The following is a 25489-nucleotide window of genomic DNA, read 5'->3' on the forward strand; positions in this document are numbered from 1 at the left end:
AAATAATTTGTTAATTTAATTTTTTTTTCTGAACCCCAATAAAGAACAAAAAAAAAAGAATAAAAGAAATATAGGAAAAATGAAAAGATATCTTTACTGAACCTTGTGTATTCTGAGCCTTGGGAATTTTGTTAGTGATGGAATTTCCATTAGCTCTTCTGTGAAATTCATCTGAAAATGCCTGGAAAAAAAAACACACCAGTTTTGATTACTACAATCCTTAGTAGATGAACAATTAGATTCATCATAGCTTTTGATCATGCATGCACAAATATTGATGAGAGAACAATTCTCGAAGTATTGTTATTATCATTATATATTTTTAAAGTTATGAAAATACATATATTATTTCTACAAATGCATCCCATGAAAATTATCAAAGATGGGAACAAAGATATAAATACAAAAATATTCATTACAGTGCTATTTATTAAAATCAAGAAGAAAATAAAACAGTTTAAAATTCAGTAGAGAAATGGTTAAATACATTTTAGTATATCCATGTGTCAAAATATTTAGCAGCCAGTAGGAATTACATTTTCAAAGAGTAGTTACTGGAATAGGGAAGTACTCATTTTACATTATTAAATGAAAGAAGATTAACTTTAACTATATTATTATGAGACCACTTTGCCAAGTACATATGTATAGAAGACTAGAATAAAATATAACTAAAATAATTTATGCATTTTGCATTGTTCAAAGTTTCTACAATGAATATGTATTTCTTTTATATTCAATAAGAGCAAATAAGTTGCCAGTTGTTAAAAATACAGTGTTAAGAGAAAGACAATCACAAGAACCCAGATACTTCAGTTTTTAACTTCTTAACTAGAGGCCTGATGCACGAAATTCATGCAAGAGTAGGCCTTCCTTCCCCCAGCTGCCAGCACCAGCTTCCCTCTGGCACCCAGGACCTGGGCTTCCCTCGCATCCCCGGCTTCATCCAAAAGGTCGTCTGGAAAAACGTATGGAAGGATGTCTGGCAGGACATCCGGTCTAATTAGCATATTATGCTTTTATTATTATAGATTATACCAGAAGAGGAATGACTAGTGGAGTAGTACAGTTTGGAGCAAGAGGCTGTATTTTAGGTTTAGTGAACCTGTGAATTCCATTTCTTTGCCTGGTAGTGACACTCCAAAATCATCACTATTTTGTAAACAAGCAACAGGATTTTGTTGGTAAAAACAAAAAGTACCAAGTAACATCTTGGCTAAAAGGCTGATACAATAAAGGGATAAGGACTGGAATAGACTATAGACTGAGGGTGTCAGACTCCCAGACCTCCAGGGCCCAGGCAGGTAAGCTACAAGTGTAAAGGTGGAGTGATGTGACTCTGGAGGACTATACAGCACCTTCCATTCAGCCACAGCAAACTGTTCAGACAGAAACGCATACCCAATGTGTCAGAATGTTTGAAATTTTAGGTCACAGTGGACATCTGGAGTATTGTGTGAAATGTTTGACTTTAAAATAATAGCAACTGATTAAAAATTGTTTAACACTAGACCAAATAAAGCACATCTAGAGGCCACTTTCAGACCATGAGTTGCTGTTTTGCAACCTCTTTTACCTCTGATCATCTCAATAAGTTTGTTGTCGTTTTTGTGTGCAAATATGACCAAAGATTAACTGTCTTTAAAAGTCTTAAGCAACAAAGTGTCACAGCATGTTAGAGAATCAATACTATTTCCAGTGGCAGTAAAGGTGTCTGTAGAGACTAATCCTACTGAATCCTTGCATAGGAACCCGAGCTTTAGAAAAGGAAACAGGGTCTGGGGATGCACAGCAATAATGAAATTTGAAGGTTCAGGTCCATGTCATAGGACTCGCTCCCCTCTTCACCCATTGAAAAACGCTCAGCACTTTCTCTCTAATTTAGTTCATTTTATGTGTATAAATCTTAGCTCCCAGAGTAATTATGATGGACAGGAGGGGAAGTATGTGCTACATGATGCCCATCACCTTGTATAATGCAGGTCATAGGGGGGTTGTTCAAAAAGCATTTATTGACTAGAAATTTCTATAGTTATTCAGACCAACTAAATGGACTATACTATTTTGCTCAGGTGGTTTTGTTGTTTGAATAGAATTTAGATTAGAATTGTTTGCTTTGTAAGAACTTTAAGGTAGTATTTAGATCCAGGAAAAAATTAAGAATGACCTAAAAATTCAAATGGTCCAACGATTCATGGACATCTCCTGGGTTGCTAGCTTTGATCTGTTCACTTAATTCTTGCACTACCATGGAACTTTTCAAACATTTAATGTCATTTACTCTACTGGACTCTAAGGACTTGGAGGCAGGGATAATGGCCTATTAAAATCCTCTTGTTCTCCCATAATGTAGAGTCCAGTGGCTCACCTCTAGCTGATGTTCAGCAAATGTGAGCTGGTCGATGGACTCTCTATGACTTCTGGTACCAAATCTCCTATTCCAGGGGGGATGTGCTGAGTTCATTCTTACCATATCCTTCAGTTGTATTTCATCCTGACAATCTCCTGTTTATAGGACTACAATTGTGCTTTTATATTATGTACTAGAGGCCCATTGCACAAAATTAGTGCACGGGTGGGGGGCTCCTAGGCCGGCCTGCACCCTCTCACAATCCGGGACCCCTCAGGGGATGTTCGACTGCCAGCAGGATCAGGCCTAAACCGGCAGTCAGACATCCCTCTTGCAATCTGGGCCTGCTGATCCTAACTACTCGCCTACCTGCCTGATCACCCCTAACCACTCTGCCTGCCTGCTAGATACCCCGCACAGATCGCCTGCCTGCCTGATTGCCCCTAACCGCCTCTGCCTTGGCCCCCGCCACCACAGCTTCATCCGGAAGGACGTCCAGAATGACATCCGGAAGGTTGTTCAGCTGTCTGGTCTAATTAGCATATTTTGCTTTTATTATTATAGACTAGAGGCCCAGTGCACAAAATTCATGCACCGGGGGGTGGGGGTTGTCCCTCAGCCCAGCCTGCACCCTCCCCAATCTGGGACCCCTTGAGGGATGTCCGACTGCCCGTTTAGGCCCGATCCTGGGATTGGGCCTAAACGGCCTGTTGGACATCCCTCTCACAATCCAGGACTGTTGGATCCCAACCGCTCGCCTGCCTCTGCCTGTTTGCTCCTAACTGCTTCTGCCTGCCAGCCTGATCACCCTAACCACTACCCTGCCAGCCTGATCAACACCTAACTGCTCCCCGGCTGGCCCGATTGCCCCTAACTGCCCTCCCCTGCAGGCCTGCCCCCCCCCAACTGCCCTCCCCTGCAGGCTTGGTCACCCCCAACTGCCCTCCCCTGCTGGCCCAGTCACCCCTTACTGCCCTCCCCTGCTGGCCTGGTCACTCTTAACTGCCCTCCCCTGCAGGCCTGGTCCCCCCCAACTGCCCTCCACTGCAAGCCTGGTTCCCCACCCCTGATTTCCCTCCCCTCTAGGCCTGGTTCCCCCCCCCCCAACTGCTCTCCCCTGCAGGCCTGCCCTCCCCTGCAGTCCTGGTCCCCCCAACTACCCTCCCCTGCTGACATGGTCTCCCCCAACTGCCCTCCTCTGCCAGCCTGGTCACCCCTAACTGCCCTTCCTGCTTGCCTGATCGCCCACAACTGCCCTGCCCTGCCAGCCTGGGTCTCCCCCAACTGCCCTCCCTTACTGGCCTGGTCTCCCCCAACTGCCCTCCTCTCCTGGCCTGGTCACCCCTAACTGCCCACAACTGCCTTCCCCTGCAGGCCATCTTGTGGCAGCCATCTTGTGTCCACATTGGGGCAGCCATCTTTGACCACATGGGAGCAGTCATCTTGTGTATTGGAGTGACAGTCAATTTGCATATTACTCTTTTATTAGAGAGGGTAAACATTCCTGTGTTCATATGGAAGAAAATACTATAGATTAAAAGAAGGTTAAGGGACATGTCAACTCCATTGCAAGATATAGGCCTTATTTGGATTCTGATTCAAACAAACAAGCTGTAAAAACAAAACATTTATGTGACAGTTGGAAATTTAAACAGTGACATGATAATTGATGAAATAAAGGAATTATTTTCAATTTATTTTATGTGTGAAACAGTACTGTGGTGTTGTTACCTTTTTTTAAGTGAAGGGAAACCCTTCTTTGTTTAAAAAAATTATGTTTTTACTAGAGGCCTGGTGCTTGAAAATTCATGCACTGGAGGGGGGGCGTCCCTCAGCCCAGCCTGCCCCTCTCACAGTTCGGGAGCCCTCAGAGGTGGGAGGCAATCAGGGGAAGGCAACACCCCATCACACCTCTGCTGCTACCACTGCCGGCAGCGCAAGCCTTGGCCTGGCCCTGGTTACCTGTGCCTTGGGCAGCCCTAGGCTAGCTGGGCAGGCACCATCTGAGGCTTGCCTGCGCCTCAGGCCAGCCCTGGGGGGCTGGAGGGCTGAGGGGACTGGGGGACTCCAGAGGCAGGCACATAGGGCAGGCCCAGCCTTGCCACATGTCTACTGCCCCAGTGGGGATGAGGTGACTGGGCGCCGCCATCTTGTGGCTGTGGGTGCCGCCATCTTTGAGTGCATGGCAGTCAATTAGCATATTCCCTCCTTATTGGCTGTGGGCACTGCCATCTTTGAGGGTGGGACAGTCAATTAGCATATTCCCTCATTAGCTGTGGGTGCCACCATCTTTGAGGGCAGGACAATCAATTAGCACATTCCCTCCTTATTGGCTGTGGGTGCTGCCATCTTTGCGACAGCATTAGGGTCAATTAGCATATTCCCCCTTTATTAAATAGGATTGACTTGAGAGAGATAAGTGCAACAGCGATGAGACAGAAACATTGATTGACTGTCTCCTACATGCCCCCTAACAGAGATTGAGCCTGAAAACCAGGCATGTGCCCTGACTGGGAATCAAACCTGCAACCTCTCGGTGCAAGGGACAATGCTCAACCAATTGAGCCACACAAGCCAGGGCCATGGGGTTGTTACTTTTTAAATTCCAATGTCTCAAATAAATACTGACTTGTTTATGGGTAAAATGTACATCTGGATTTGCTTCAAAATAATATGGGGTCCTGGCAAAGTGGCTTACTTGGTTGGAGTGTCCTCCCATACACCAGAAGGTTGTGGGTTGGGCACATACCTAGGCTTCAGGTTCAATTCCCAGTAGGTGTGTGTGCGATGTTTCTCACATCAATATCTCTTTATCTTTCTCTCTCTCTTCTCTCTCTTCTCTCTCTTCTCTCTCTCTCTCTCTCTCTCTTCCTCTCTCTTTCTCCCTTCCTGTCTCTCTAAAAACAAAAATTAATAAAAATATTCTCAGGTGATGATTAAAAATAAATAAATAATTTTTAAAATAATATGGGAAGAAGGGCAATAAATGGAGATAGAGATAAAACATATTAGCCATAGGTTGATAATTGTGAAGATGAGTGATGGTTATAAGGTAATTTATTATACTATTTTGTTTATGTTTGTACATGTTTGAAATTTTCCTAAGGAGCTAAATTTTTTTCTATATCCATAACTTTCCTTGAAAATTGCCATGCTACAACTAGTCTACAGTGCTCTTTTACTTTCCTGCATGGGAAATGCATGAAAGAAACAACCTGTTCGACCAAGAAGACATTGGATACCATTAGGGCTCAGTTGACAAAATAACCAGAAAAGAGTGAAGCTGTACCTGAATATTCCCGTGATCGCTTGGGTGCAGCAGAAAGCAAACCTCCTGTAAAGCTGTTGGTTGACTGTTGCTACTAAATTTGAACACTTCCGAAATGATCAATTCAGCAAAAACTGTCTTAGGAAACCCCAAATTGCCTGTTCCTATGGCTGGAAACGCAATTGAGTTTAAGGACAAGTTCTCAGTGATTTCCAAACATTTTCTGATTATGTCTTGCATGATCTGAAAAGTACAAAGCACATCCTTATACATTTTTGCCTAGAAATGGGAGTTAGGACCAAAAAAAGAATTTAGCAACTTTGACTGTGATCTCTGTCTACTCCTTTTTGCTTTCAACAAAAGTCAGTCAGAAGGGGAAAGAAAAATACAGGAGAAGGAAAAGAGAATGTAAGAAACCCTTCAAAAAGATTCACATGCACTCAGCAATGAAGGAAAGAAGCAAAGCAACTACTGTTCTAATCCTTCATGCTCTTCCATTCTTCATGCCCTCAACTTACCTTCCTCACTAAAGATGTGCTATCTTTACCTGGCCAGTGTGGCTCAGTGGTTGAGCATCATCCTATGAGCCAGGAGGTCATGGTTCATTCGTGGTCAAGGTACGTGCCTAGATTGCAAGCTCAATCCCCAGTAGGAGGTCATGCAGGAGTCAGCCGATCAATGATTCTCTCTCATTGATGTTTCTATCTCTCTCTCCCTCTCCCTTCCTCTCTGAAATAAATTAAAGGGGAAAAAAGGATGTGCTATCTTCAATAACTCTTCCCTGGCTTCAATAACTACTCTACAGGACCAGTCAACTACACTAAAAGAAAGGGCCATAGTGATGGAACCTGCCAAGAATGTGATATTATTGCAGAAGAGAAACAGACAGGGTGCAATTATTGAAAAGAGAACAAAGGGGTCCCCAATTTCCCAGAGAATTTAAAACCAGACCCACCTTCTGTGAAGATGTGTCGCCATTGTTCCAGCTCGGAGCCACCACATGAAGCACTTGGTAGCATTGCAGATTACAACCAGTGGTTTGAAGAACCGTGCCCACATCAACAGCTATCCCTTGTCCAGCTGCGTTCAATTCCTTCTGGAGATTTGGCCCAGCTTTTGCCAAGAGGGCCTGAGAAAGGGGCCCACTATTAAGGTTCAGATCCCGAGGAATGGAGTTGACGACAACATCAGCCTAAAATCAAAACCAACAATTTGTTTCAAATTCTAACAAAAAGCATTCATCAAGGATTACTGTATTTGAGCCATTGGACTTGGCACAATGGGGACAACTAAAGATGACTGTTTTCAGAGACAAATACCACCCAAGACAATGTGTTATTAGAAACTTATTTAAATTACACTTCAGGACAAAAGAGAGCTGTCAAAAAGTGGGGTCACTGAAGGAGCCAGAGGAAGTGCCATCGGTGGCCAGTGAGGACCCCCTGCGTGATGGGGGCCCTTTGGGAATAGTTGAAGCAGGCAGGGAGAGACGGGGAAATCATTCAGAAGGGGGAACGCATGCATGGAGGGTGTGAGCTGTTGAACTGATAGAGTGGTTCTGCAGCAAAATGGTGCAAGCCAGGCTGGCAATGTTACCGTGGGGGTAGACTGCAGAGGACCTCAACTGCCAGGCCACCTGGACTTCCCGGCAGACAGTGAGAAGCTATGAAAGCTTTTCCAGAGGACATGTGAGCAGATTAATCAGCTAGAGTAAGACACCAAGAGAAGAGAGGAGAAGGCATGTGACTAAGTCCTTTTCAAAGCTGTCCTGCATGGGTCACGGACGAGCAACACACAGCAGGTACTGTGGTATTGGAAGCCAAACCTCTATGGGAGAAAAAGGAATGAAAGAAATATCTTACTATTTAGTGTTCAAGATGGAAAAGGAATGGAACTCATCCCATTACTGACTCGCAGTCAAAGAGTTTCTTGTGTATGTAAATGTTGTTGTGGGTTTTTTTTAAATGAGAAACAAAATCATTTTATAATATTTTTGAAATAGTGCCTGAACAAAATCCAATCATGCTTCTACCATTTGTTAGCTGTGAGAGTTGGGCAAATTACTTAGCCCGTCTACGTCTCATTCCTTCATCTCTTTGAGAAGAAGAAGAATCCTGGAATCTACCTCATGGCATTGAATGAGAAAATTAAGCCAAGCACTTAGCATCCTGCCTGGCACATACTAAGTAATCATTGTTAGCAATTATTCTTGTAATTATCATTTAAGCTTATTATATAAAGAAGATGACCCACAGAATGGAAAAAAATATTTGCAAATCATAATCTGGTAATGGACCTGTATCCAAAATACATAAAGAACTCTTAAAATTCAGTAATAAAAAGATAACCCAATTGCCCTAGCTGATTTGGCTCAGTGGACAGAATGTAAGCCGGTAAACTCAAGAGTCCCAGTTTCGATTCCAGTCCAGGGCACATGCCCAGGTTGCAGGCTCCATCCCCAGTAGAGAGTGTGCAGAGGCAGCCGATCAAGGATTCTTTTTCATCATTGATGTTTCTATCTCTCTCTCCCTCTCCCAAACTGTCTGAAATCAATAAAAATATATTTTTAAAAAAGATAACCCAATTTAAAAGAGGACAAAGGATCTGAGTAGGTATTTCTCCGAAGAAGATAGGCAAATGGCCTTCCCTAGGAATCTCTCCCCAGGCCTGCCCACAATCCTCAAAGTAAGGAAGGAACATCAGGCACAGCAGGGGCTTCCAGGGCTATTCCCATTACTTAGAGCCTGTATTGGAAAGGTTGTTAAAAACGTTTTTTAAAAAAAATTCTACCCCCCGCCCCCCGGCAGACCTACAATAACTGTCCCCACATAATACTCACACCACTTCCAGGTGCAGTTTGGACTTTCCTTCCCACAGTTTCTTACTGGTGCTGGGTGCTGATTGGCCCTCAGACTCAGGCCTCCAGGCTCAACCTGGTTCAGCTCCATTGACAAGATTCCTGTCTTCTGTCCCCACTCTACACTCTAACTTTCTATATCTGCTATCAGTAAATTTGATAGGAAATTAACCTCAGATTTGCCAAAATATGACAGGAACGAAGGCCATGAATAAACACAGAGAGCCTTGTAATTGTAAGATATTATTGTGGATTTACTGGGAACCTGGTGATCTGAATACACTTCCAGGTCCCACACATAACTGGCCACTCTCTATCAGTAAATGCTGTGGTGAAGTAGCCCAATTTTCTAAGGAAACTTGTTTCCAGGTCAGCATGGAGAGCATGGGGTTCTCTCCCTAATTCTCCCGTGATCCTAACCTTCCTTTGGCAACAGACTCCATGGAGCTGCAGCACCTAGTGGGTGTTCTGTAAAAAGGGACACTCACCATAGCATTCTGCACATCTCCTTTCACCAACAGGATCCTCAGACCGCCTGGGCACAGCAGCATTTGTCTGTTTCCATCATCGTTTCTCGGGCCCGGCTGGACTCCTGCTGGTACACTGGGCAGGGAAGCAGTATCAGGCTTGTTGTTTTTAAATACAGTTTTCACAGTTTCAGCAAAGGCCTCAATAGTCTTCTCAGCTAAATCCACAAGGTAAACCTCTTTCAAGGTGCATCCAGCCGAGTTATACTGGAAGGTTTCCTTGATGGCCAAAACAATGGTCTCCACACACTGGGATAAGGGAAAACCACCGTCTCCAGAACTAATGGCAGGGATGGCTATGGATTGGTACTGGAATTCATCAGCCAAACAGATACTTTTTTTCACGGCTTTCTTTAACAGTAACAAACACCCCGGAACATCTTTGCTGTCCCACTTGGGTCCTACTGCGTGGATCACCTGGTGGTATGGGAGCTTCCCTGGTTTCGAGATGGTGGCATGGCCAGTTGGGATCTTACCCTTTTTCTTCACTATCCGGTCACAGTCTGCTTGGAGCTCAGGGCCAGCTGCCTTTGAAAGAGCAGCAGCCAGGCCCCCACTGAGACGGAGGTTCTCATTTGCGGCATTCACCACCACTTCAACAGGAAACCGTGTCAAGTCGCCTTGCTGTACAATCAGCGAGACTCCAGGGGCCAATTCTGTCCGACAGGAGCATTTCTGCCCTTCACTGCCACCTCCCTCCTTCTGTTCTTCATTCTGCAGTAGTTCCACAAAACAACCAAATGACCGTACCTCACGTTTGTAATACCATGACTTATCCTGGAAGGACTGGCTGGCTCCTGGCTTATCAATACTGATGCTTTTAACACAAACTGAATCCCTGGCTTGCTTGAGGATGTTCATTCCCTCCAGGACTTCGGCCTTTGAGCCAGTTAGTAAAATACCTCTTGGTTTGTTCCTAGAATTGAAATCTACCTGAACATTTAGCTTGTTCACCTTTATCTTTTGCAAGAATAGCTTCTTCTCTGCCTTTAAATAATCAATAACTAAGGGAGGCTTTACTTCAAGGAACCTCTCTATTTTCATGTTTTTTTCCACGAAGTCAGAAAGGAAGTTGTAGATTTCATTTACTTCTCTCACGCAGCCTGCAATAATGACCTCAGCTGTGGTTCCTGAAGTTAACTCATTGATCGTTACAGTCTTTGAGGAGGAATTATGTTTCTTAGGCAAATTGTTAGTGATGGCTTTCCATCTCTTGCTGTTAAGAACTTCCCTGTCCTCAATGTCTATGCGCTTATAACTTAAGGCACTGACCATTTGCTTTTCAGCTTCTACTAGGACTTCAGAAGAACAGCCGGTTAAGAAAACAGTTGTGCCCTCTAGCTCATAAACTGCAAGTATTTTCTTAGCTATCAAAAGAGACTTGGAGAGTTCTGAACAGTCGACCTGTTGCAAAAACTGGAAAACCTCAGGGGGAAGCTGAATGCTTTTCTGAACCATGGTGTACATCTTTTCCTGGACTTCACACTTTGCTTTATACACATCTATAGCGAGTCCTTTAAAGCACATGTGTTGGGTGGCTTCGTCATAAAAGATCTCCATCTCTGGGTACTCCCTGCGGAGACGCTCCTGTACACCGCTGTGGCACAAAAGAGAATACTTTCTTGGAGAAATGGCCACTTTCTCCTTCAGACTTTGCTCTTCTCTTTTAATTTTTTGAGTGGCGTTTTCTATTAATTCCTGGATTTGTGGCTCAAAGTTTTCTACATCCTCTGATTTCCCCACTAAGATTACAATCCCCATATCTGTATCAAACTCAATCAAAACTCTTTCATCTCCTAAGTCATTTTTCATGATGTCCCACACTACTGGATCCACTTTAAATGGGGTGACTTTAAATCTAGACCTGATGCCGAAGAAGGCTGTGGAAGCATCTTTCTTCCAGTTCTTGATTCTTTTTCTTCCTTGATTGACTAAGGTGGCTGCAGGTCTGATGGTAACTTCACCATTGAGTGGGGACCATGTTAGCTCACAGTGAGAACGTCTCACTTCTTCATTTATCTCCTCAATCAGATGACTCCTTTTGTGTAAGAACTTCCATAAAGAAAGATCCAAAGATTCTTTAAATGGTGCTGGAAGCTTGATGAGAGGCTTCTCCTTTCCATACAAAGCTGTGCCCAAAGAGGTATAGTATGGGAACACGGAGAGCGGCATATTATTGAGGTCAAGCTTCTTGGTCATGATGGTGTCTAACACTTAAAAGGAAGGAAATAAAATAAAGTAATCCCAGGGTAATATGTTTCAAATGAAAACAAACAAACAAAATTCTCCTGTGTATGTGTGGGGGTCAGGGGAGGGGGAATCCTAGTGTCTGTAGAACTTTGCTGTTACAACATAGTATTAAAAGAGCAGCTGGGCCCCAAAGCCCACTCTCTTGCCCTTCTACCAGGGGTTCCAAACCAAGGTCATCTTCAAAGTCATCACAGCCCAGTCCAGAGACTGATTCGGCAAGTCCTCCACCTCCCCCATCCCTGCTACAATCAGTCTCTTGCCACGTTTACTGGGACAGTCGCTAGGATAGTATATGGGCATGTCTGTGGGTGGGTGGGAGGATACTCTTCTTCCCAAACTCATTTTGTGGTAGTTATTAGACAGGTACAAGAAGTCTAAGAAGAAAGGGAATTAGAATGAATTCCAGTAGCAACTTGGATTAAAATAGGATCCTTGTGGATAGATGTTAAAAATAACTTCAATTGGGGGAAGAACCAAGATGGCGGCATAGGTAAACACCTATACTTGCTGCCTCTCACAACCACATCAAAATTACAACTAAAAGCCAGAACCTTGGGAAAGCTGGCTGACTGGAAGTTCCACAACTAGAGAGGTGAAGAAGGCGCATTGAGACTGGAAAGAGGTGTGGAGGCACAGAAAGTGCTGGCACCAGATGTGGTGCTCTTTTAATTGGAAGGGAGATACAAGCTCCCACTTGCTCTGAACTCCAGTTCTGGGAGAGACTCTGGGGAACCCAAACACATACAGGGAGAAACTGGACTGTCTGGCATCGGGACAGCAACGCAAGGGCGGCTTTTTCTCAGAGGTGCTCGCAGCAATCATTATTCCTGTATGGGGACACAGGACTCGGAGACCCAGGGACCTCTCCTGTGCAGGGCTTACTGGCAGTCATTGATGTTTGCTCCACCCTGGTAATTCCCACATACCCTGCCCCACCCAATTTACAAACCCACCCAAGCTGTGCGCATTTGCTTTTGCATATGAATGGCCTGTCCTTTCTCCGCCTAAAACCAGTCAAACTGCAGCTGGGTCAGAGCCCCGAGCTTCCAAAAGAAGGCCCAAGGCTGGCAGCAGCATCCGGCCTTGCTTCACAGCTGAGCCTCGTCTGGGCACTTCCAAATCCCATACAAAGAGGAGGAATCTGCAGATGTCTCTGTAGCTCCTGCTGGGTGGCCCCAGACAGAGGCTGACCTTGCATCTCCTTGGAGATCCAAGAGCCAGTGTACTCAGTGGTCAGTGTGAGACCATACCGGATTACAACTCTTCACATCCATAAGAGAAACACTCAAGGGGCAGACTCAGTGAGCACCAAAGTCCCAGTGAAGCAAGTCCTTTCCCATAAGGGTGTCTCCTGCACAACAGATCTTCCAGTGTAGACACAGCTGGTCATCACAGCCAATTGGCCTGGAGGTCAAATTCCTCCAATTGATACCAATAGCAATCCAGAGTTAACTATAAGAAGACTATACACACAGCCCACAAAGGGGTGCACCAAGAGCGTCCACCTCAGGTGACCCGGAGGCTGAGCCACTGGGCCCTATAGGACATCTAACACACAAGACACTCTATCAACTCAAGGAGACTTAGCAGCTACCCAGTTCATAGAAACAAACACAAGGAAGCAGCCAAAATGTGGAGACAAAGAAACAAGTCACAAATGAAAGAAATGGAGGAAAGAAAATGACTGGATATAGAGTTCAAAATCATGGTTATAAGGTTACTCAAGAATCTTCTAGAAACCTCCGAGAGATTTAGTGAGACCTTCAAGGATATGGAAAAGAACCAATCAGAAATTAAGCATACATTGACTGAAATAAAGAATAATTACAGAGATCCAACAGCAGACTAGAGGATCCCAAGAATCAAGTCAAATATTTGAAATACGAAGAAGCAAAAAGCATCCAACTGGAAAAGCAAAAAGAAAAAAGAATCCAAAAATATGAAGATAGTGTAAGGAGCCTCTGGGACACTTCAAATATACCAACATCCGAATTATGGGGGTGCCAGAAAAAGAGAGAGAGCAAGATATTGAAAACCTATTTGAAGAAATAATGACAGAAAACTTCCCCTACCTGGTGAAAGAAGTAGACTTACAAGTCCAGGAAGCACTGAGAACCCCAAACAAGAGGAATCCAAAGAGGACCACACCAAGACACATCATAATTAAAATGCCAAGGGCAAAAGACAAAGAGAGAATATTAAAAGCAGCAAGAGAAAAACAGTTGGTTGCCTACAAGGGAGTACCCATATGACTGTCAGCTGATTTCTCAACAGAAACTATGCAGGCCAGACGGGAATGGCAAGTAATATACAAAGTGATGAATAGCAAGAATCTACAACCAAGATTACTCTACCCAGCAAAGCAATCATTTAGAATTGAAGGTCAGATAAAGAGCTTCACAGACAAGAAAAAGCTAAAGGAGTTCATCAACACCAAACCAGTATTATATGAAATGCTGAAGGGTATTCTCTAAGAAGAGGAAGAAGAAGAAAAAGGTAAAGATAAAAAAATTATGAACAACAAAGTGACAACAAATACATATCTATCAACAAGTGAACCTAAAAATCAAATGATTAAAAAACCTGATGAAGAGAACAGACTGGTGAATGTAGTAGATTCAGGGGCATGGAAAGGGAGCAGACTGACAATTCTCAGGGGGAAGGGGATGTTTGGGATGCGGGAAGAGATTGGACAAAGAGCTTACATCTATGGATGAGGTCAGTGGGGGTGGGAGGAGGCCTGGAATAGGGTGGGAACCGGGTGGAGGGGAGCTATGGGGGGAAAAAAGAGGAACATTTGTAACAATCTGAACAATAAACATTTTTTTTTAATTTCAAAAAAGAAATAACTTCAATTGTTATGATTGGATCCTAGGCCTTGAGCCAGACTTAATAAAAGAACATGGCCTTCAGAGATCCAGACACATAGCCTCAACTTCCCCATGTGGCCCCGTACACGCTACAAGCCTGGGCAGTACCAGTGACCACAAACTGACTGAGCACCCACCATCTGCCAAGCACTTTGCAGATATAATTTCATTTAATCCTCATAATGTTCCTGCGAGGTAAGTAACAGCAGGAACTCTGTTTTACACATGAGAAAACAGAGGATTTGGTGGGTTAAGTAACTTGTCCAAGATCACAAAACTAGTAAGCACCAAAGCCAGATGTGAGCTTGGGTCTATTTGACCCAAGAACCATCAAAGATATCTTAAATTTTCCATCCCATTTCCTCTTCTGTAAAGAAAGAATAACTATATCTAACCATGCAGGTTTTATGGGAATTCAGTGAGATACTATGGCAGAAAAGAGCAAAAAATCTCACGTGCAATAGGTGTTTAATAAGTGTTCTCTTCCTTACGATTTTGTGAATCAGATTTTGAGAAATTGAACCAAATAATTTCAGAGTGAAGTGCCTAACATTCATCTCAAATAATCTACAAATAAAACAATCTGTTCTTAATCCATCTTTATCTACAGTTTGCCTCATTATTGGTAACCCACCATAAGAGGTGAAATATCCCACAAGAAAAATTCATGTTATAGGTGAATAGGAAAATGGGGAAAAGTGGAGAACTTAAAAGCATTGATTATGGGCTCAGACTGCCAAGGTTCAAATCCTGCCTCTGCCACTTACTAGGTGTGTAGCGTTGGTCACGTGATTTGACCTTTCTGTACCTCAGTTTCTTCATTTGTAAAATAAGGATTATAATAATAGCCATGCCTGTAAAGCAATGTCTATAAATCCACTTTTTAGCACTTTGAGAGCTCTGCAAATGTTCAGAGTGAGAAAGGGAAAGTCAGGGAATCTCAGACCCTGGAAAACAGGGAATGAACGAGGTTAGGGAGGAGGCGTGACCAACATAGTCAGATGGTTCAAAGATGTCAAATGAAATGGAACCTTTGAGAGGATTCTACTGTTCACAGGTGTAACTCGGATATAAAATAAACCTCAACAGACTTGGGAAGAAGACGGCTTTCAGGACCGAGGTGAGGGAGTGGTTGTGAGTGAATGAGGGGTTGTGGACATGTATGTTGTGTGTGTGAGTGAGTGAGGAACAGTCAGATACTGCCGGAGTATCAGGAGCTAGCAGACCAGGCTCTCTTGGACAGGGAGCCCCTGGCATTGCTGCAGGCATTCCCCATGCTGCCAGGCTCAGGCACGGAGCTCATGTCATCTTGAAGGGGAGAGCGGCCTCCTCTAGGAACTCAACATCACCAACATCCAGACTGGCCTTGGACATTGCCTGGGACCCTGCAGCCACACCAGCCAAAGTCCTGCTGCCCCACCAAAAGACCTGTAGACCCTAGGACATCCACCTCCAAGGACACATGGTTCCCTCAGCAAAAACTCAGACTGCCCCCTCCCTGACTGCCGGTCCATAGACACTGTGGTCATCCTGCTCCAGTGTGTGGGTCCCCCAGACTGCCACCCAAGCAGGCGGCCCCAGGGTGCCTCTGTGAACCTTCACTGGGTGCGCGCATACCCAACTAAGGGCACACGGCCCCTGCAACAGAAACTGGTACCTCTCTCTCCCTGGCTGCCGACTTCTGGACACCACGGTCATGCTGCTCCAGCATGCGGGGCCCCTCTGTGAGCTGCCACTGGGCACATGCCTCTCCAACCAAGGGCACATGGTTCCCTCAGCAGGATCCATGACTTCCTCCTCCTGGCTACTTGCTTCTGGACACGTTGGTGAGTTACTGAGGACTTGCCACACCATTCCAGCCACAGACTGATGGCTCCTAGACCCCCTCATTACTCACAGAGGGAAATCACCAGCTGCTGGCTCCTGGACCCCCTCATTACTCGCAGAGGGAATTCACCTTGGCCAGAGTCCCACTGCCTCTACCACAGAGTATGGGACAAATGCCCCCCACCGTCATGGGTTCTGGGACACTTGTAGTGAGTTGCAGAGTGATGCTACCCCAGTAAGAGTCACTCAACACCAGCCAAGGTCACAGTACCTGAGCCTCAAGCCCTGAGACCCCTTCCTCCCAGGCTGTGGACTCTGAGAACTCACAGTGAACACATACCAGTGAAACCTCAGGCAACCCTTTTCACAAGAGCCGGAACCAGATCACATCCACAAAAGCTTGCACAATGAAGCTGGGGGTGAGTAACATTGCCAGACAATCTATGACAAGACTTCATCCACGAATCAGAAACTAACATTCAAGACCCAAGTACATCAGAAGAATCCAAAAAGCTCAAGTAGGGGGCTCCACTAGATCACCAAGCCCAGGGGATCTGAGAGTCTGCATCACTGGGTGCCCAAAATCATCAACTACATAGCACCACCCCCAAAAGAACCTGTGTAGCAAAGCAGTTAGATCTAAGACATAGAAACAATTAAAACGTTACAGCAACAAATGGGGAGACAACAAAACAATCTCCAAAGGAAAGAAAAAGAGGAATCACCAGAGAAGGAGTTACATGAAGTGGAGACAAGTAACTTGTCAGAGAAAGAATTCAGAGTAATGGTTATAAGGATGCTTAAACGTCTGGATGACAAATATACACAACTCAATGAGAATTGTAAGGAGCTGAATGAGAATGTTACCAACATGAAAAGGAATCAAGAGGAAATGAAGAATGACATAGCTGCAATAAAGAACACAATGGAAGGCTTCAACAGTAGACTAGAAGAAGTTGAGGACTGCATCAGCAAGTTAGAAGATGAGGTAGAAAAAAAACACACAAACACAGCAGCAACTGGAAAGAAAACTTAAAATGCAGGAGGAGAGCCTAAGGGAGCTTTCAGACGACATGAAATGAAACAAAATCTGCATAATAGGGGTGCCAGAATGAGAGGAAGTGGAGGAAGGAATAGAAAACCTGTTTGAAGAAATAATGACAGAAAACACCCTGATGTTGGGAAGAAAAAAGCCACACAAGTCCAAGAAGCACATAGAGTTCCAAACAAGATGAACCCAAAAAGACCGACACCAAGACACATCATAATTAAATGGGCAAACATCAACAACAAAACAAGAATCCTAAAGGCTGCCAGAGAGAGACAGAAAGTTACCTACAAGGGATCTCCCATTATAATATCAACTTATTTCTCAACAGAAACACATCAGGCCAGAAGGGAATGGAATGAAATATACAAAGTGATGCAAAGCAAGGGACTGAATCCAAGAAAACTATATCAACAAGGCTATCAATAAAAATTGAAGGAGAAATCAGGAGCTTCACAGACTAAAATGGGCTAAGGGACTTTATTACCACCAAGCCAGCAATGCAAGAAATGCTAAAGGGACTGCTATAAAAAGAAGAAATAGAAAGGGAAGAAGGTACACAGGAATAAAAAATAAAAATGGCGACTAACAATTACCTATCAATAACAACCTTAAATGTAAATGGATTAAATGCTCCAATCAAAAGACATAGGGTAGCTGAATGGATAAGAATACATGACCCATATATTTTCTGTTTACAAGAGACCCACCTCAGAACCAAGGACTCACACACTGATAGTGAAGGGATTGAAAAAAAATTTTTCAGGCAAATGGAAAGAAGAAAAAAGCTGGGGTAGCAATACTTACATCTGACAAAATAGACCTCAAAGTGAAGGCCATAACAAGAGATAAGGAGGGCCACTTCATAATACTAAAGGTAGCAACTCAACAAGAGGACATACATAACTCTGGTAAACATATATGCACCCAATACAGGAGCACACAAATACATAAAAAAACTCCTGGAAAATATCAAGGGAGAGATCGACAATAATACAATCATAGTACGGGACTTTAATACCCCATTGACACCACTGGATAAATCCTCTAGACAAAAAATCAGCAAAGAAACAGAAATCCTAAATGACTCACTAGATCAGATGGACTTAATTGACATCTTCAGAACATTTCATCCCAATGCTACAGAATATACATTCTTCTCAAGTGCACATGGGATATTTTCAAAGATAGACCACATATTAGGACACAGGAAAAGTCTCTTCAAATTCAAGAAAATAGAAATCATATCAACCATCTTCTCAGATCACAATGGCATAAAATTAGAAATAAATTACAATGAAAAAAATCAAACACTTGAAGGCTAAATAGCATGCTATTGAACAATGACTGCGTCACCAAAAAGATCAAAGAAGAAATAAAAAGCATCCCAGAAACAAATGACAATGAAAAAAACAACAATCCAAAATCTATGTGACACAGTGAAAGTCCTGAGAGGGATGTTCGTAGCTCTACAGGCCTACCTCAAAAAACAAGAAAAAATGGTAATAAATTATCTAACCCTGTCACTTAAATAATTAGAATGAGAGTAATTATAGAAAGAGAGCAATAAGAAAGGCCCAGAGTAAAGAGAAGGAAGGAAATAATAAAGATCAGAGGACAAATAAAGACAATAAATAAAAAAGGAGAAGAACTAAGGAGGAACAAGATGGCGGCAAAGTTAAACAACTAAACTGCCGCCTCGCACAACAATTTCAAAAATACAACTAAAAAACAAAATGTCTACCACCCAGAACCACGGGAAAGCTGGCTGAGTGGTAGATTTACAACTAAGAAGAGAAGGGAGCGCAAACGCTGGAGAACTGAGGTACGGAGGCGCACGCGAAGCGGGCTGGCGGTGGGCGACTGGGCGCGCGGCTTTTCTTCAAACCGAAGGGAGACAAACTCCCAATCACTCTGAACTCCAGTTTCTGGGGACACGCGGGGGACCCAGATGCCTACAGGGAGAAGCTGGACTCTCAGCCATCGGTCGGAGAGTGAGAGTGACTTTTCTGCAGAGGTGCGCCCAGCAATCAGGGTTTGCTGCGCTGGAGCGCAGGACACGGGGACTTGGAAACGCGGAAAGGCAGAGAAGGCTGAAGGCAGCCATGGCCGTTGGCCACGCCCCAGCCTAGTGACGCCCTGAGACCCCGCCCCGCCCTGAGGCCCCACCCCGCACATTCTACAAACCTACCCAGGCTCCACACAGCAGCTTTTACATATAAATGGCCTGTTCTGTGGCAGCTCAACCAAATTAACTGCAGCTCCAGTCAGACTGCTCCAAAACCGCCCAAGCAAAGAGGAGAAAACTGTAGCTCTTGCTGTAGCTCCTGCTGGGAGGCCTCAGACCTGCACCCCATTGGAGATCCAGACACTAGGGTATCTAGTGGTCGGTGTGGACGACACCAGATTTCAACCACTCTCATAAGGGACACATTCAAGAGGCAGACTCAGTGAGCACCAAAGCCCTACTGTGTCTCCAGCACAGCAATTCTTCCGTTATAGACACAGCAGGTCCTCACAGCCAATTGGCCTGGAGGTCAATTCCTCCCAGTGTACCAACAGTAATCAAGGCTTTTAACTACACCAAGACTTACCACTCAGCCCACAATGGGGTGTACCAAGAGTGACCACCTAGAGTGATTGGGGAAGCTGAGCTACTGGCCCATATAGGTCACTGACCACACAAAGCCACTCCATCAACACAGGGAGGCAGCCAAAATGCGGAGACACCAAAATATGTCATGAGTAGGAGAGATGGAGGAAAGCAAACTAATGGATGACACAGTGTTCAGAACCACATTTATAAGGTTACTCAAGAATCTTCTAAAAACCGCTGAGAAACTTGAAGAGACCTTCAAGGACCTTAATGAGAATACCAAAAAAATGGAAAAGGACCAGTCAGAAATTATGCATACACTGTCTGAAATAAAGAATATACTGACACTCAACTCTAGACCACCGTACCCAAAGAGTCAAACCAAAGATCTGGAATATGAGGAAGAAAAAAACACCCAACCAGAGAGGCAGAAAGAAAGAAGAATCCAAAAGTGTGAGGATAGCATAAGGAGCCTCTGGAATGGCTTTAAGCGTACCAATATCCGAATTTTTGGGGTGCCAGAAGAAGAGAGAGAGCAAGATACTGAAAATCTATCTGAAGAAATAATGACAGAAAACTTCCCCCACCTGGAGAAAGAAATAGACTTACAAGTTCAGGAAGCACACAGAACCCCAAACAAAAAGAGGACCACACCAAGACACATCATAATTAAAATGCCAAGGGCAAAAGACAAAGAGAGAATATTAAAAGCAGTAAGAGAGCCCTAACCGGTTTGGCTCAGTGGATAGAGCGTCGGCCTGCGGACTGAAAGGTCCCAGGTTCGATTCCAGTCAAGGGCATGTACCTTGGTTGCAGGCACATCCCTGGTAGGGGGTGTGCAGGAGGCAGCTGATCGACGTTTCTCTCTCATCGATGTTTCTAACTCTCTATCCCTCTCCCTTTCTCTCAATAAAAAAATCAATAAAATATATATTTAAAAAAGCAGTAAGAGAAAAACAGTTAATTACCTACAAGGGAGCACCCATACAATTATCAGCTGATTTCTCAACAGAAACTATGCAGGCCAGACGGGAATGGCAAGAAATATTGAAAGTGATGAATAGCAAGAACCTACAACCAAGACTACTCTACCCAGCAAAGTTATCATTCAGAATTGAAGGGCAGATAAAGAGCTTCACAGATAAGAAAAAGCTAAAGGAGTTCATCACCACCAAACCAGTATTATATGAAATGTTGAAAGGTATTCTTTAAAAAGAGGAAAAAGAAGAAAAAAGTAAAGATAAAAATTATGAACAACAAATACATATCTATCAACAAGTCATCCTAAAAATCAAGTGAATTAAAAATCTGAGGAACAGAATAAACTGGTGAATATAATAGAATCAGAGGCATAGAATGGGAGTGGATTATAATTCTCAGGGGGAAAGGGGTGTCTGTGTGGGGGGTACGGGAAGAGACTGGACAAAAATCATACACCTATGGATAAGGACAACGGGGAGGAGGTAAGGGCAGAGGGGGGGTGGGAACTGGGTGGTGGGGAGATATGGGGGGAAAAAAGGATAAACAATTGTAATAATCTGAACAATAAAGATTTATTTTTTTAAAAAAAAAGATTAATGAAACCAAGAGCAGATTCTTAGAAAGGATAAACAAGATTGATGAACCTCTAGCCAGGCTCACCAAGAAATAAACAGAGAAGACACAAATAAACAAAATCAGAAATGAAAGAGGTGAAGTAACAACCCAACAGACATATAAAGGATTGTAAAAAAATACTACGAAAAACTCTACTCCAAAAAACTGGACAACCTCGATGAAATGGACATATTCCTAGAAAAATACAAGCTTCCAAAACTCAATCAGAAAGAATAAAAAAACCTGAATAGGCCGGTAACTTCTAATGAAATTGAAATAGTAATCAAAAAACCTCCAGCAAACATAGGGATTAGAAAACCTATTTGAAGAAATAATGACAGAAAACTTCCCGGATATGGGAAAGATAAAAGTTACGCAAGTAAAGAGAGTCCCAAGCAGGATCAACCCCAAAAGACCCACGCCAAGACATGTCATAATTTCAATGGCAAATATAAATGATAAAGAGAGAATCCTAAAGGCGGCAAGAGAGAGACAGAGAGTTACCTACAAAGGAACACCCATCAGATTGTCAAATGATTACTCATCAGAAACACAACAAGCTAGAAGTGAATGGAAGGAGGTATACAAAGTGTTGCAAAGCAAAGGACTGAATCCAAGAATACTATATCCAGCAAGACTATCAATCAAAATTGAAGGGGAAATCAGGAGCTTTGCAGACAAAAAAAGCCTCAGGGAGTTTATCACCACCAAACCAGCAATGCAAGAATTGCTAAAGGGAATACTGTAAAAAAAAGAAATAAACAGGTAAGAAGGAATACAGACACAAAAATAGATATGACTGCAAACAAATACCTTTCAGTAATAACTTTAAATGTAAACGGACTAAATGCTCCAATCAAAAGACATCGAGTAGCTGAATGGATAAAAAAACACGACCCATATATATGCTGTCTACAAGAGACCCACCTCAGAACAAGAGACTCACACAGATTGAAAGTGAAGGGATGGAAAAATATCTTTCAGGCAAATGGAAATGAAAAAAAAGCTGGGGTAGCAATACTTATATCTGACAAAATAGACCTCAAAGTAAATGCCATAACAAGAGATAAGGAAGGCCACTTCATAATACTAAAGGGAGAAATCCAACAAGAAGAAATAATTCTGGTAAACATATACGCTCCCAATATAGGAGCACCCAAATACATAAAAAAAACTCCTGGAGGATATCAAGGGAGAGATTAATAGCAACACAATCATAGTAGGAGACTTTAATACCCCACTATCACCACTGGACAAATCCTCTAAACAAAAAATCAGCAAAGAAACAGCAATCCTAAATGACTCACTAGACCAGATGGAATTAATTGACATCTTCAGAACATTTCACCCCAAAGCCACAGAATATACATTCTTCTCAAGTGCACATGGGTCATTTTCAAAGATAGACCATATGCTGGGTCACAGGCAAAGTCTCTTCAAATTCAAGAAGATAGAAATTATATCAAGCATCTTCTCAGATCACAGTGGCATAAAACTGGAAATCAACTACAATAAATACAATCCAAAGAAATCAAACACATGGAGACTAAACAGCATGCTATTAAACAAGGACTGGGTCACCAGAGAGATCAAGGAAGAAATAAAAAACATCATGGCAACAAATGACAATGAAAACACAACAATCCAAAATCTATGGGACACAGCGAAAGCAGTCTTGAGAGGGAAGTTCATAGCTCTACAGGCCTATTGCAAAAAACAAGAAACAATGGTAATAAATTACTTAACCCTACAACTCAAAGAGCTAGAAAAAGAGCAGCAAGAAAAGCCCAGTGTAACCAGTAGGAAGGAAATAACAAAGATCAGAGCGGAGATAAATGACATAGAGACCAAAGAAACAATACATAAGATCAACAAAACCAAGAGCTGGTTCTTTGAAAGGATAAACAAGATTGATGGACCTCTAGCCAGGCTCACCAAGAAGCAAAGAGATAGGACCCAAATAAACAAAATCAGAAATGAAAGAGGTGAAATAACAACAGACCCCGCTGAGATACAAAGGATTGTTACAAAATACTACGAACAACTCTATTCCAACAAACTGGACAACCTGGAGGAAATGGACATATTCCTAGAAAAATATAACCTTCCAAAAATCAATCAAGAAGAATCTAAACAGCTCAATAGGCCAATAACTATGGACGAAATTGAAGCAGTCATCAAAAAGCTTCCGACAAACAAAAGCCCGGGGCCTGATGGCTTCACAGGAGAGTTTTACCAAACATTCAAGGAAGAACTAAAACCTATCCTCCTCAGACTATTCCAAAAAATTCAAGTGGAAGGAACACTTCCAAGCTCCTTCTATGAAGCCAGCATCACCCTAATACCAAAACCAGATAAAGACAACACAATGAAAGAGAATTACAGACCAATATCCCTCATGAACATAGATGCCAAAATCCTCAACAAAATTCTAGCAAATCGGCTCCAGCAGTACATCAGAAAGATCATACACCATGACCAAGTAGGATTTATCCCAGGAATGCAAGGATGGTACAATATCCGCAAATCAATAAACGTGATACATCACATAAACAAATTGAAAGATAAAAATCACATAGTCATATCAATTGATGCAGAAAAAGCATTTGACAAAATCCAACACCCTTTCTTGATAAAAACTCTCAACAAGGTGGGAATAGATGGCTCATACCTCAACATAATAAAAGCTATATATGATAAACCCACAGCAAACATCATACTCAATGGACAAAAACTAAAAACATTTCCCCTAAGAACAGGAACAAGACAGGGATGCCCACTCTCACCACTCCTGTTTGACATAGTACTGGAAGTATTAGCCATTGCAATTAGACAAGAAGAAGAAATAAAAGGCATCCAAATTGGAAAAGAACAAGTAAAGCTGTCTTTATTTGCAGACGACATGATATTGTACATAAAAAATCCGAAAGACTCCGTCAAAAAACTAATAGACTTAATAAATGAATTCGGCAATGTAGCAGGATACAAAATTAACGCCAAGAAATCTATGGCCTTTCTATACACCAATAGTGAATTTACAGACAGAGAGACTAAAAAGGCAATCCCATTTACCATCGCACCAAAAAAATTAAGATACCTAGGAATAAACTTAACTAAGGAGGTAAAAGACCTATACACGGAAAACTACAGGACACTGAAAAAAGAGATAGAGGAAGACGTAAACAGATGGAAGAACATACCATGTTCATGGATTGGTAGAATCAACATCATTAAAATGTCCATACTACCCAAAGCAATCTATAGATTCAATGCACTCCCCATTAAAATACCGACGGCATATTTCACAGACCTTGAAAGAACTCTCCAAAAATTCATCTGGAATAAAAAAAGACCCCGAATAGCCACAGCAATCCTGAGAAAGAAGAATAAAGTAGGAGGGATCTCAATACCAGATTTCAAGCTGTATTACAAAGCCACTGTTCTCAAAACAGCCTGGTACTGGCACAAGAACAGACATATAGATCAATGGAACAGAATAGAGAATCCAGATATTGACCCAAACCACTATGCTCAATTAATATTTGACAAAGGAGGCATGAACATACAATGGAATAAAGACAGTCTCTTCAATAAATGGTGTTGGGAAAATTGGACAGATACATGCAAAAAAATGAAGCTTGATCACCAACTTACGCCATACACAAAAATAAACTCAAAATGGATACAGGACTTAAACATAAGACGGGAAACCATAAAAATACTAGAGCAATCCACAGGCAGCAAAATGTCAGACATATGCCAAAAGAAATTCTTCACTGACACTGCCCCTAGGGCAATGGAAGCTAAAGAGAAAATTAACAAATGGGACTACATCAAAATAAAAAGCTTTTTCACAGCAAAAGAAACCATCAACAAAACAACAAGAAGGCCCACTGCATGGGAGAACATATTTGCAAATGGCATCACTGATAAAGGTTTAATCTCCAACATCTACAGGCAGCTTATACAACTTAATAAAAGGAAGATAAAAGATCCAATAAAAAAATGGGCAACAGACCTAAATAGAATCTTTTCAAAAGAAGACAGAAGGAAGGCCAAGAGACACATGAAAACATGCTCAACGTCACTAATTATCCGAGAGATGCAAATCAAAACAACAATGCGGTACCATCTCACACCTGTCAGAATGGCTATCATCAACAAATCAACAAACGACAAGTGTTGGCGAGGATGCGGAGAAAAAGGAACCCTCGTGCACTGCTGGTGGGATTGCAGACTGGTGCAGCCACTGTGGAGAACAGTATGGAGTTTCCTCAAAAAACTGAAAATGGAACTCCCA

The 25489-nt window shown here is 42.8% G+C and overlaps 1 protein-coding gene across 2 annotated transcripts in view; it reads right to left on the reverse strand.

The window, feature by feature from the left end:
- LOC307093826 (protein mono-ADP-ribosyltransferase PARP14-like) overlaps positions 1–25489 on the reverse strand; it is a 67142-nt gene that overhangs the window by 23135 nt on the left and 18518 nt on the right. For both annotated transcript variants that reach the window (XR_013813003.1, XM_079762099.1), the window contains exons 6-9: positions 8964–11215; positions 6574–6810; positions 5640–5861; positions 103–181 (exon numbers count right to left, since the gene is read on the reverse strand). Coding sequence is in view for 1 of the 2 variants with exons in the window: in XM_079762099.1 (XP_079618225.1) it covers positions 103–181; positions 5640–5861; positions 6574–6810; positions 8964–11215 (2790 nt within the window). In the remaining variant the exon portion in view is untranslated. The remainder of the gene's footprint in view (positions 1–102; positions 182–5639; positions 5862–6573; positions 6811–8963; positions 11216–25489) is intronic.

The sequence above is a fragment of the Cnephaeus nilssonii genome (genome assembly GCF_951640355.1).
Source record: "Cnephaeus nilssonii genome assembly, chromosome: 3".
Taxonomy (NCBI): domain Eukaryota; kingdom Metazoa; phylum Chordata; class Mammalia; order Chiroptera; family Vespertilionidae; genus Cnephaeus; species Cnephaeus nilssonii.